At 38.9% G+C, this 13,209-nt stretch overlaps 1 protein-coding gene across 4 annotated transcripts in view; it reads right to left on the reverse strand.

Annotated features, from left to right (window-relative positions):
• Positions 1 to 13,209, reverse strand: part of nsmce2 (NSE2 (MMS21) homolog, SMC5-SMC6 complex SUMO ligase) — a 179,656-nt gene that overhangs the window by 92,171 nt on the left and 74,276 nt on the right. For all 4 annotated transcript variants that reach the window (XM_072570779.1, XM_072570782.1, XM_072570783.1 and 1 more), the window contains exon 4: positions 5,812 to 5,965. In XM_072570779.1, the coding sequence (XP_072426880.1) occupies positions 5,812 to 5,965 (154 nt within the window). The remainder of the gene's footprint in view (positions 1 to 5,811; positions 5,966 to 13,209) is intronic.

A 13,209-nucleotide genomic window follows, 5' to 3' on the forward strand; every position in this document is an offset into this window, starting at 1 on the left:
GTGGAAGCAGAGTCTCTATACATTTCTAAAGTGGAGGTGGGAAGATTATTGATTACCAAGTGAGTGCAAGGTTATTAGGGCAGGTAGCAATCAGATCAGCTATGAGCTTTTTGAATGGTGGAGCAGGTTCCAAGGGTCAAATAAACTACGTCCTGTTCCTAACTTGTATATGTTTCGTTGGGCTTCAGATATTGGCTTGAAGAATTTCTGGAGTGATCCCCAGGGGCAGGACATTAAGACAATGTTGCAGCTTTTCAGGCCAATGTGCTAGGTATACCTCCAGGTACTAGAGCACATCTTTCCCAAGCCTTATTTCCCATTGATTTGAAATTTATTTCATCTTCATGATGCTTTTTCCTATCAAGTGCTGCCTTGAAAATGAGAGCAGCTGCTTTCACCTCAACCTGGAACTCAGTTCTCTTGTATATTTAGACCAAAACTGCAATGAGATCTGAAGAACAGGGGCTTTTCACTATGGAGCAAAAGCTACTTTCATAGCTGCATAGGAGCATTCCAGCTAGGCTTATCCACTAAGATAACAACAAACCATTTTCAAGCACCTAGATCTACCAACATATGCTGTGCTAGTGTTTCAAAGTCAGTGTATTGGAGGGTAATCATTTCCAGTACTTTTTTGGATAGGTTTCACACTAAAAGTAAAGTGCTTACATAATAGGTTACATGCAGCACTGCAACAAGATGTCTATTTCATGTCAAAATACACATTCTGCTTATTCCTCTGAAGATTCCTAAAATGTAAATCCGCTCAGCAATATTCACAATCAAAGAAATACAGAAGTTAATTACTTCAAAGTGGCACTCAGAAGTTCCATGCCCTTGATAACTTCACAAGACGAACCAAAATACAAGTACTATTAAAAGGAAATAATGTCCTTTTGGTCTGCTCCACTTTGAAATTATAAATCTAAAAGTAGAACACACTATGAGAATGAAACTGCAAAGTAAATCTGCTATTTCTGAGATGCTTTGATCATCTGCCCACTGAAACCACGGATTAAAAATAATTTCACAATTTGTTCCTTTCAAGTAAATTTCATGAATTATATTAACTCAAGGAAAACAAAGATTTTCAGAAGTTATTTAAAATGAAAATCTACTACTACAAATTGATGGCCCACATGAACCAAATAAGCAATCTTAAAATAAGCACTGTTGTCTCACAGCATCAGGAACCTGGGTTCAATTCCAGCCTTGGGTGACTGTCTTAATGGAGTTTGCGCATTTCCCCCATATCTACGTGGCTTTCCTCTGGGTGCTCCAGTTTCCTCCCACAGTCCAAAAATGTGTAGGTTGGATGGACTGGATGTGCTAAATTGTCCATAATGTCCTGGGATGTGCAGGTTAGGTGAATTAGCCATGGGAAATGCAGCCTTAGAGTGGTAGGGTAGGGGGTGGGTCTGGGTAGGATGTTCTTTGGAGGGTGTGTGGATTCGATAGGCTGAATGGCCCACTTTCACACTGTAGGAATTCTACGATCAAGTTCATTGAAACTTGAAGACATTGGTTGCATCATTGTAATGTCAGAGTCGTTAATAACCGATTCTTATAATAAAACTTTTTAACCTATCATAATGTTGAGTGTGTTCACACCATCACTGCCATAAATGCCTACTTCCAAATCATTTAAGTAGCTGTCCTTTCATTCCCAACAATTTATTTTCAGTTATGTTTACATTTATTCTCTCCAATCACTAAAAAAGATCACCAAAATACTGGAATCTTGACAGTTCATTTATTTTTTAAACAAAAACCATGGACAAAAGAAATTCCATCCACCAAACAAATATTTTAATAAAGCTTGCACCTAAATTATTCTCTTTTATCTGCAATATCCATCCACAGGCGACTGCCTGTGTGGCGTTTGCACATTCTCCCAGTGTCTGCGTAGGTTTCATCTGGATGCTCCGGTTTCCACCCACAGTCCAAAGATGTGCAGGTTAGGTGAACTGGCCAAGCTAAATTGCCCATAGTGTTCAGGAACGTACAGGTTTGTTGCATTAGTCAGGCTAAATGTGGAGTAGTAGGGCAGGGGAATGGCCCTGGGTGGGTTACCCTTCAGAGGGTCAGTGTGGACTTGTTGGGCTGAAGAGCCTGTTTCCACACTGTAGAGATTCTATGATCAAGACTTCTTCTGGGAGACAGCTGGAGTGTGGTATGGGTGGAGGTTGGGGGAAGAATCTGAATATTTTGGAACTTACACAGTCACTTTCTCAGGATCCACTAAATGGAGCACAGCTCAGTCATTTGAAGTTCTGACCTCTGGCAGTGAAGATTTCAAAATAAACTGGGATAGCTCAAAACGCCTAGCAACAGCCCAGACACTCCATGTGTAGTTACACCACTTCCTTTTATAAATGCGGAATGTATACTTTATTCCTTTGGCTCTACATCCCAATTAGCATATCTGAAATGCATTGTCCTATTGATTTCATGATTAAATCCATCAATACTCCAAATTTTCCTATGTTGCATTTCACAGCTTAGACCAATTTAATATAAGACTGACACTACAGCAACTGGAAATCTCTCCAAACGGAATCTCCAATGTACCCTGACAAGCACAGACCAGAAACATTTTAAACTTTTTGATGCTCCTTCGACAATAGAATACTTACACAGCTGTTCATAAAATGCAACAATACATCACTCCAACCAGAGAATGATGCATAACAAGTATGCATGACGTGGAGCAATAACTGTTTTCAATTTACCCACCCCTCTCGCTATCAACAGCAACTAATTTTCTTTACCTACTAAAGTTTATAAAGGACATCTTGTAAATATGCATCAGCTCATCCTATTTGACAAAAGCATCACTAAGTCTATGCACATCTTTTCCAGGTCTCCCATGTAGAGCGTGGTGCATGTATGGAATGGTCTGCCAGAGGAAGTGGTGGAGGCTGGAACATTTGCAACATTTAAAAGGCATCTGGATGGGTATATGAGGGATATGGATCAAGTCCTGGCAAATGGGACTAGATTAGGATGGAATATCTGGTCGGTATGGACGAGTTGGACCGAAGGGTTTGTTTCCATGCTGTACATCTCTATGACTCTCGTTCCCAAGGTAGGCAAGAAAGAAGAGGAATCTGGTGTGTCCTATCACTTGGCCAATGGTTGTTGCTATCCAGAACTGCAACCATCAGCCAAGTGGCTCCTAAACTGGGAGGCCTTTGTGCCAGATTTCCTCATTTTTCAGATTGACAGAGTGCTTGGCCAATAAGCCTGGGCTTCACTAAAGTCATAGGATCCGGTAGTTAGCACCACGTGCATCAATCTTTACTGGACCCTGGAGCTGAAGACTTCCAGGACGTTTTGTTTTTATTTCAGATTTTCATCACCTGCATTTTCCTTGGTTGTATTTTGGTGGATTTTCACTATGATCCATTTAAAAAAATGGCTTTAGGTGAGATATTTCCCAATGTCCAGGCGTTTGTTGCTGAATTGTTAAATTTCAGAGTTTCAAATGTGACACAGTAATGCAGATGATGGTTTCCTCTGTAAGTGTCTTTTCAAATCAAATGGGGGCAAATTCTCTGAAAGATTAGCTTTTCTTTTCCTCCTAGACAAAAGTGTGGGATGTCAACAGTCCTGGATATGTCAGAGCAATGAGCTGCAGAGCAGAATTAACAGTGGTTAAGCAGCAAGCTATCTACTTATTCTTTTGGCCTGGAAACGATCCAAAAAGGTAGGGAAATATAAATAGCATTGAAATGAAAATGCAACATACCTATCAACATTGGGTTTTTAAGAAGACACATTGTAGAACAAATTACTGTTGAATGGTGGTCCAGTCATTTTATTACCGATATATTATGGGTGATGTGATGCACAATATTAACAGTACATGGTCTTGGAGCATGGTTTAATTCTTCTTGCTTGATTTCCTGTCTATTTGACTCATGTACAAAGAATGTAGTCAGTGCACCCATCCTCACCTAACAGCTTAACGTAATGGGTTATTTTGTCTTCAATTATCAAAAGATTGAAGAACCACATTTGAGATCTGGGTTAAAAATAGGTAACAATAACAATTGTTGAACTATAATGGTAGCAGGCCATTATGACATCCTACACTTTAACAACTGCAGTGGTTCAAGAAGGTAGCTCACTACCACTTAGATTTAATAGGTGATGGACAATAAATGCTGGTCAAGGCAGTAACACCTGCATCTCTTGAGCAAATAATTTTAAAAATACTGCTGCAATGTTCAGCAAAGTATTGTCACAGTAGCAAGGAAGACACTGTGCAGACATAATGCTCTGAAATAAACTATGCTGATGGTTCAAACAGGATTCATATACTGCAGCTTGTAGCAAAGAACATCTAAAGAAACTATTCAGAGAAGGAAGATATTGTAAGCAATGTCATCCAGTTAATTATTGGTTGAATTGCTCTTCCAATCGATTACAAATATTCCTCAGTGACACAGTATAAGGTCAATCATAGTAAAAAGTCTATGGTACAGGCATATGAATAGAACCAAATTAAGAAGCTTTCAAAGCCTTATTGTTCTACAAACCTTTTTTTGAAGTGCTCACAAAAGCAGACTATTTTCAATACAGGCAGTGAGCATTTCATCATACATTATCACGAAATAAAGTCTCAGCCATTTTTGCTGATGATTTTTACAGGTTAAACACAGCTGTCTGATTCCAGTCCACAGACGGGAAAGATATGTGTCCAGGAATTTTGCCTTTTCAATTGAACGAAAGCTTTCAAGCAAACATTTTCTTATGCATCTCCATGGCAACGCCACAAGCTACAGTGTGTACTTGCCAACATATTAGCAACCTCTTCCTCAAGCAGTATTTGCAAATGAAATGGTATGCTTTTGTCTGTCCAGAGGAGTGTAAGCTAAAAGATTGAATAGCATATAACTTTTTAAAGGATACTTAGCTTCAGTCCTATCAGACAATTATTATTAAATTAACTTTTGGGTCCTGTCCTACAGATACAGTTTCCAAAATATAAAAAGCAGCAATGCTTGTAACTTTATCTAGAATGTCTAATGAACTTGAAGCTCCATCCAATGAAGAGAAAGCATAACATTCTCTGCCGCCTGGTCTAAGTGCCTCTCTTTTCTTTACCCTCTCACCCAATTTTCCATTCAGCTCAACTTATTATGGGTCATCAGCAGTTCAACCAAAGAATAAAATGAGATTCTAATTATGAATTATAACAAAAAAACTCAAGAAGTTCCTTTGGCAGCAAGACGAAGAGCAATGTTTCTGAGCCACAGGCTGTATGCTTGTAAGCAAGTGTAGGGAATTGGAAAGAATGGGTTGAAATACTGAATTGTAGGACCAAACTAATGGAAGGAATGGTGTTGAAACATTTGGTGTCTACTTGAATGTGTGAAACACATCTACACTACTTGGAGAGGAGACTGCACTGAAAGTAACAATAGGGTACGCACAAAATCCAGGTTGGAGAGTTATAGAGGCATAAAAGAAGAATTTGAAGTTATCATCATTCGTCAAAAGAATTACACTTTGTTTTTGAGGGGAAAAAGTAAGTTAGCATAGATCGATGTTAATTATATGCAATTTACAAACAACAGAATAGACAGAAACAATGTCAGGACATTGGAAATCAACTAAGACACACCACAGTCTTCTCATTTATGAATTCACTTTCTAATATTTACTGTATTGCAGCGTACTATGGTTTTACATTTTCATTAATGGTATGTAACTCCTTCAAAACTAAATATAATGGATTGCTAGGTTTCCAAGGCTATAAACTGCAAACAATAACATGGATGTTTTAAATATAAAAGCACTTACCTTGCTTTCTCATCTCCTTCAGCTGACCTTTAAAGTGTATATATTTATCACTTTTGATTAGATCCTCATCTTTGTTCAGATTTTTCAGCTCATTAAATCTTTTATCTACTAAAGCTTTCAAATCAGGCATTCGTTCAGGTCGCTCTTGCTTTATCTAGAAAAGAGATTTATTCAGTAACAATGAGTTCAGTAGTTTTCACACGTAATCATATAAATTTAACCTCTTTTAATCATTATATGCACATAATTAGTACACACAACCTTTTTTTTAATTAATTCATGGGAAATAGGAGTCACTAACTGGCCAGCATATTTATTGCCCATCCCAGTTGCCATTCAGAGGGCGGTGGGGAGTTTCTTTCTTGAGCTGCGGCAGTTGGCATCCTGCAGATTGACACACAATACTGCTGGGGCAGGAATTCTAGGATTTTGACCAGCAACAGTGAAGGAATGGCAATATATGTCATTACAAAGAAAGTCTAGAGAGAAATGCAGACGATTTCGTTAACGTTCATCTTACAAGCTCTATGACACGGATTCGGTATTCTAAGGATTGTTCATGAGGCACATGCCAAGATAAACTTATAAATCACTTGTAGCTCGGGAACCATTAGCTTCGTGAAAGTCGCTCTTTGGTCTATCGGAAATTTGTTAATTTTCCAGTGCAAAGAGATGGTCTCAACCAAGACAGCATTTCAATGGTCAGTCGCTGTAAGAGATGAAATGGGAAACAGTTGCTGTCTAAGGCCTTTCAGCCACAGTACAATAAGAGGCTGGAAATACTTCATGCTGGATGTGAAATGCACATTATGATTATCAACAGTATTGAAGTAATATTGAAGCATCTTACAGAGAAACATGCTTGGCAGGGGCAATGTAGAATTTTACTGCACTGTAATTTCCAATTCAAAATGCAGTATGAACTTTAATATTTTTTTTTGAACAAAGTATATTTTTGTTTAAAAAAAGCAGAGTTCCAATGAGTCAAACAGGCAGATCTCAATTTAAGATCATTCCCAAGCAATTTAGTCAACCCAGATTAACCACTTCAGGGCTAAAAGTACAACTTAATTTCAACTTGTGCAGAAAATACTTATTGAGTTAGAGCATCATTGAACAAAGCAAGGTGTCATCTACCAAAGATCACTCCTAAACAACCTACCATCATCTCAAATAGACTTCCTAAGGGGTAACAATGATTTATTTGAAAGTGCTCTGTTTACAAAGTCCATTTAGTGTGAGATTGTATTCATCGATCAGGCAAGATGGGCCAAATGGCCTAATTCTGAACTGACATATATTCTGTGATTCTATTGATTTTGCCATGGCTCTTGAGTAATGAGGTAATAAACTACAGAGCAGATATCAGAAAATTCTCACATCTCTGTCACAATTTAAATAGAGAGAGAGAGAATGAATCAGAAAACAATAAAAAAAATTAAATATGGCCGCGAATGCTGTAAACACCATCACTAGGCGGTGCAAAGACTAAACATACGAAAGGTGCTCTACATAATTATAAAGCAACAGAACTCAGCACAGCCAGTCTCTAAGATGATGCTGCTGGAATTTTCATAGTCATGTGTGATCCAGTACGAGGGGAGGCTGGGGCTGACAAAGTGAAGCTTCCCCTTGCTCAACCTCAACCATTGTTCCTTTGCCATTCTTCATCCAGCCCCTGGCCACAGTCCTCCTGCACGGGGAAAGATCCTTCCCTGCAACCATACAGAGCCTCTATACCTCCAGTGAAGTGTCCTTCCCGGACCAAGGGTTGGGGCCACTACTACCACTGCACCTGCTCCCCCCAATCTGCTACTCCCTTTACCCATCTCCACGCCCCAGTTCCAGGTATGATGCAGTTCCTGATTGCAAGGAGTTGGATGCACAGTTGCAATGGCATTCGTGCAGCACATTTGCATGTTATTCACCACTGACGTCATTTCGTATGGTTGCATCAAGTAGCATGCAGAAACACATCCTGAAATGTTGTCATCAGCTGCATGTATGCAAACACTTCTGCAGATTGCAGTAGTCAGCTGATGTCACAGCCAATGTCTGCATATTCACAGGACCATTTTGCATGATGGATCATCATTCTTAAAATACAACAATTGTGGTTTTGAACATGTATCTTCACAAGCAAATATGTTAAGGTGAGCAATTTAGTTACATCAACAATAGTCTTGTCCCTCGAGAAATAAGCTCTTTGTTATATTATACAGTACTTATGATCATACCCACATAAAGATGCTTCGGAAAGTGAAAAAATTGTGTAAAGCTGAGAAGGGTTAGAGGGATGGCCAAAAAAGTAATTAAAGCTCTTGAAATATATTAAGAATTAAAAGTTTCATTTGAGTGTAAGCCAAAAGGTTGATCAGCCAAATACAAGTAAAATAGTGCACAGTGTCCCACCAGTTATTAGAATTGACTGATTTTCAAAACAGAGGTAAGTCCAGTGTACCAGCGCAGATAAATGATTCGAATTATAGTTACAACTAGGACAACAATGGGAGAAGCACAACCACTGACCACCAGTTCCTCCCAGTGGAGTTTAGAACATTGCAGAAGTTGACAGAGTGCTAATGCTCAAGTGTGCTTTCCCACATTAATAGTTTGTCATACCTAACTTAAATAAAATTAGTTGCATCTAATCCCAATACCTTAATGTTGGATGAAATCCCACCCAGCAGCCTTATGTTCTAAAAGATTTCTTTTTCACTGTTCCTATTTTATTTGTAGTCATGATGAGTTGGAAAGACGAATGCTAGGCAATTCCTACAGTGAAATGCAAGGCAATTCCAATTATCAAAACAGGCCAACAAACTGCTAATTTTGTTCTAATTTTAGGTAAAACTGTGTCTGCTTCATGAACATTTCAACAAATCACTACCTCAGTCTGTAAAATAAAAAGTTAATCAGACAAAAGTGACCATTCTAATGCAACTTTCTTTCCGCAGGAGGAACAGAATTGGGAAATGCTCTGCCTTGTCAAGAGATCAAAGAGAATTCACAGATATGGCCAGAAGTATTGATGAGGAGGAAGAAAATTAATAAAGAAGAGTTCAAAGATAATTCAACAAAGTGAAGTTTTAACCATTCAAAACTTTGCCATTATAGTGGATTGAAAGCACGAGGCTTGTACAAGAGACCAGATTGCATGTGTTGATGACACAGCAGGGTGTATGACTGCTGAAGATTTCTAGCACTTACTGTTTTATTCCATTTCACAATTCACTCACTTCCTTCAATAACCTTTCAACATATACAAGTTTGTCCTCTTGAATTTTTTTTCTTTTGTTTAGGACATTTAGGAAGATAGAAGCTGGGAAGAGATGGCTGGAGGCAGGGGGTGGGGGGTTTGATGCTCGATTAATTAAGGGTGGTATTATAACACAATAGAGAGGGACTATCTAAATTCAGAAAACCAAGATGTAGTAATCGTTTTGCTGGAAGTGAAAAACTGGAAAGGCAAGTAGTCAATAGTGGGAGTGATGCACAGGCCCCAAACAGTAACTATACATAGGATGTAGTATAAAGGAAGTAGTAATGAGAGCTGATCAAAAAGGCATGGATGAACCATGGGGGATGTAACGCATTTATAGAATTGAAAAATCAAAAAGATAATGGTAACCTAGATTATGAGTTCAGAAATATTTTCAGAACGGTTTGCTAGAATAGTGCAGCCAACCAGAGTGCAACCTATATTAAACCTAAATTTGTAACAGGATACGATTAATGAAATACATCATAGTGAAGGTGCCCCAAGATTTAAGCAATCAAAGTATAATTGAATTTTACTTAATTGAAACTTAACTAAGAGCAGATTGGAAGGTATGAAAGCAGAATTAGCTAAAAGCCAACCGGCAAATTAGATAAAGAAATAGATCAGTACAAATGAAGTGGTGAACATTCAAGGGGATATTTCAAAATACACAGAATGGATATATTCAAGCAAGAAAGAAAATTTTCAAGGGACAGACTAACTATCTGGGATTAACTGGATAGGTTAATGATACCATCAAATTTAAAGCAAAAGCATATAATTCCACAAAGATGGATGGCAGGTCAAAGGATTGGGCTGATAATTAAAAGAATGACAAAAAGATTAATAAGGGGGAACATTAGAGCATGACAAAAAGGTAGCTAGAAATGTACAATCATATAGTAAAAATTTCAAGAGACATTTGAAAAAGTAGAGTTAACAGTGAATGTTGATCCTGTAGGAAGACAACCTGGAGAATGAATGGAAAAAAAAGGTGGGTGGAGGGGGAAGAGGAAGAGGAGAGGCGTAGGGTCGCCACAGGGGGAGTAGGTGGAAAACCCTGTTACACAGTGGCTCACTCAACAAACTGTGCTCTAATTAAAGAAAAGAAACTTAAACAGCACACCCACACTATCATTCTAAAGGGATCACTAATTGTAAAGTAACTTAGAATAACTATACCAACACTGAGTAATACAAAATTGGATTTTAAAAGAGGAACAATGTATCCTGTAAAATCCTTTACACAGGTGGATTTAATGTTATTCCTCATATTGATTTGGAACTGAACAAAGCAGTGTAATGAAATGTCAAAGACATTGGGGGACAGGGGTCTCCAGGTGGGATACTCTGTGGGTCAGTGTGGATTTGATGGGTCAAAGGGTCCACTTCAGCACTTTAGGGATTCTATGATTCTACGTATCATACCTCAGCTGTAAAAAAGGAACAATTAAAACTTAATAATCAAGTTAATGGAATGAATAAAAAGCAAAGCAAAGCAAAGCAACTGGAAATCTACATGGAAATAATAGGAAGCAAAAATGAATGTGTGATGGCCCTTGTGGCTTTGTGGGGGAAAGAAAATGTAGGGATATAGCCCCTTTAAGAACTCAGCTCCTCTGGAGAATTATTTTGCAAAAAAGGAACTTGTTACAGGAACTGATTATGTGACCAAGCTGCCTGGAAGCTGAGCAACAGAAAAGTAATTTGGAGGAAATGCTGCTTCTGAGGAATGTTGGCAGCTCTCTGGTCCCAACAACACTAGTAGGTGCATTGACTGGTGCTAGGACTGCCTTCGTGGATGGGGATGCAATCGGTGATGGCGATGGACGCAAAATGGGATGATGTGGTCCTCCAAGATGTCATTGGGATAGATATGGGAGCTCCATAAAGATAATGACCACACCTGGCTAACCATCAGCCTGCGCAATGATCGCTGCTGTGCTATAATTTGGCATCAGCCTCCACCACCATAGGTAAACTCACAATGGCAGCAAGGAGGTCCTTAAGTGGGTGTAAAATCACAGACATTAACTGCTACCTGATCTGCTGGCGACTTGCAGCACAAGCAATACAGGAAAGATCTGCAACTTCAAAAAAAATTACTCAAATAGGCAGTAATTTGCAGTTAATGGTACCAATAGTGAAAATTCAATATTTCCATTTTATAATATATTCTAAGTGACTGTACAAAATGCATTCTAGTTAAATAACACCTATTTCAGAACTCAAAAAACAATCGAGACAGCAAGATGAAACAGAGTAGGACTTCAAAGTAGGTTTTTATGAGTGCAAGGAGAGTGAGACTGAGAATTCCTGGCTCATATCACCATCATGGACAATTATTAAATACATTCTGATCTCCATACATAATTGTTTTTGCAAGGTCTGTTTTTCTAAATCTTAACTAAATATTCACAAATTATATTGCTTCCCATTTGCACCAACTTTATTTGAGCCGAACATTTTGGTAATTGATGCATTCACATCAGGCAAAGAGGAAAATGCAAATTAATCTTTTAACTATTAATAATTAATACTGAAACGGTCATGCCAGTATTGAGCTCCATTGGAACTCGGCCGACTATTAACAGATGTTTATTTTTACCGGTTCTGATTTGGATGTTGCTAAGCAATTTAACTGTCCCAAACCAAATGTAGGTGGACATTCCAGGGTGTGCACTCTCCTGGATACCAGCCTACCAACTCAATTTAGGTCTAGTGGGACTCTTTTGCGGTTTTGGGTCCGTAGGCCAGCAGTAACAACAATGGTGTGCTGGCCTGGATCCTGAAGAAAATTTTAATCATTTGGCTGAGGCTTGGCTTTGTTTTTGGCTGATCCAGAGTCCATCTTCAGAATAGGTCTTGAGTGAGACAATGCAATTGCCTTCACTTCAGTGGTGTTCCCCTAGCTCAACTTGACTGATGAGGGTCTCCACTTTCATTGGAATACCCTGCAACTTTTATGTTCCACTTGCACATATTCCAATAACACTAGTTACATTGCCTGTTTGAAGTACAATTGAGCTTCAGCTAGTAGGTGTTTTTGCATGGTTATATCATTAATTTCACATAACAAATGGTCCCTCAGCATCTCATTAAGGGTTAAACTAAAGTCTTATGCCTCTGCCACTCATCTTAACCGAATCAAATACCCCAACACAGACTTCCTAGGTGACCAGAACTGATCGAACCAGAAGTGGTCTCGCCAATGTCCTATATAGCCGCAACATGACGTCCCAACCCCTGTATACAATGCACTGACCAACGAAGGCAAGTGTGCCAAACACCTTCTTCACCACCCCTTTCTAACTGTGACGCCACTTACAAGTAACCATTTACCTGCGCCCTTAGGTCTCTCTGTTCAATGACATTCCCAGGGCCCTACCATTTATTGTGTGAGTCTTCCCTTGTTTATTTTACCAAAATACAATACCTCGTACTTATCCAAATTAAACTCCATCTGCCACTCCTTGGCCCGTTAGCTCAATTGATCAAGATCTCGCTGTACTCTTAGATAACCTTTTTCATTGTCACCTATATCACCAATTTTGGTGTCATCCATAAACACAATAACCATGCTTCCTTTATTCTCATCCAAATCATTTCCATAAATGATAAAGAACAGTAGACCCAGCTCCAATCCTGCGGAACACCACTTGTCACAGGCCTCCAGTTCAAAAAGCACTCCTCTGCCTGACAACAGCCCTCTGATTGGTAGAGCCGCAGGCTCTTAAGAAGTTTTAAGTGCTAAGAGTGACAGACTGGAAAACATCTAGAGTCTGCAAACAGAAAGCACCAATCTTTTTCTACTTGCCCTCCATGTGGGGAAAAAGACAGAAAACCCAAGAAAGCTCAAAAACAAGAATTCATATGAGATAAGCGTAAGTTCACCGCATCCGCTATCAAATCAACTATCACCCCTATACATAGCAGTGTATCATCATCACTAGACTGAAGGATGTACAGCATGGGTACCAATCCTTCAGTCCAACTCGTTTATGATAACCAGAGGTCCTAAATTAATCTTGGCCCACATGCCAGCATTTGGTCCATATCCCTCTTTTGATCACCCTACATATACACTTTTTTCCACCATAACATATGTGTTAAATCATTTGTCTTTTGTCTGTTTT

The sequence above is a fragment of the Chiloscyllium punctatum genome, chromosome 5 (assembly GCF_047496795.1).
Source record: "Chiloscyllium punctatum isolate Juve2018m chromosome 5, sChiPun1.3, whole genome shotgun sequence".
Classification (NCBI taxonomy): domain Eukaryota; kingdom Metazoa; phylum Chordata; class Chondrichthyes; order Orectolobiformes; family Hemiscylliidae; genus Chiloscyllium; species Chiloscyllium punctatum.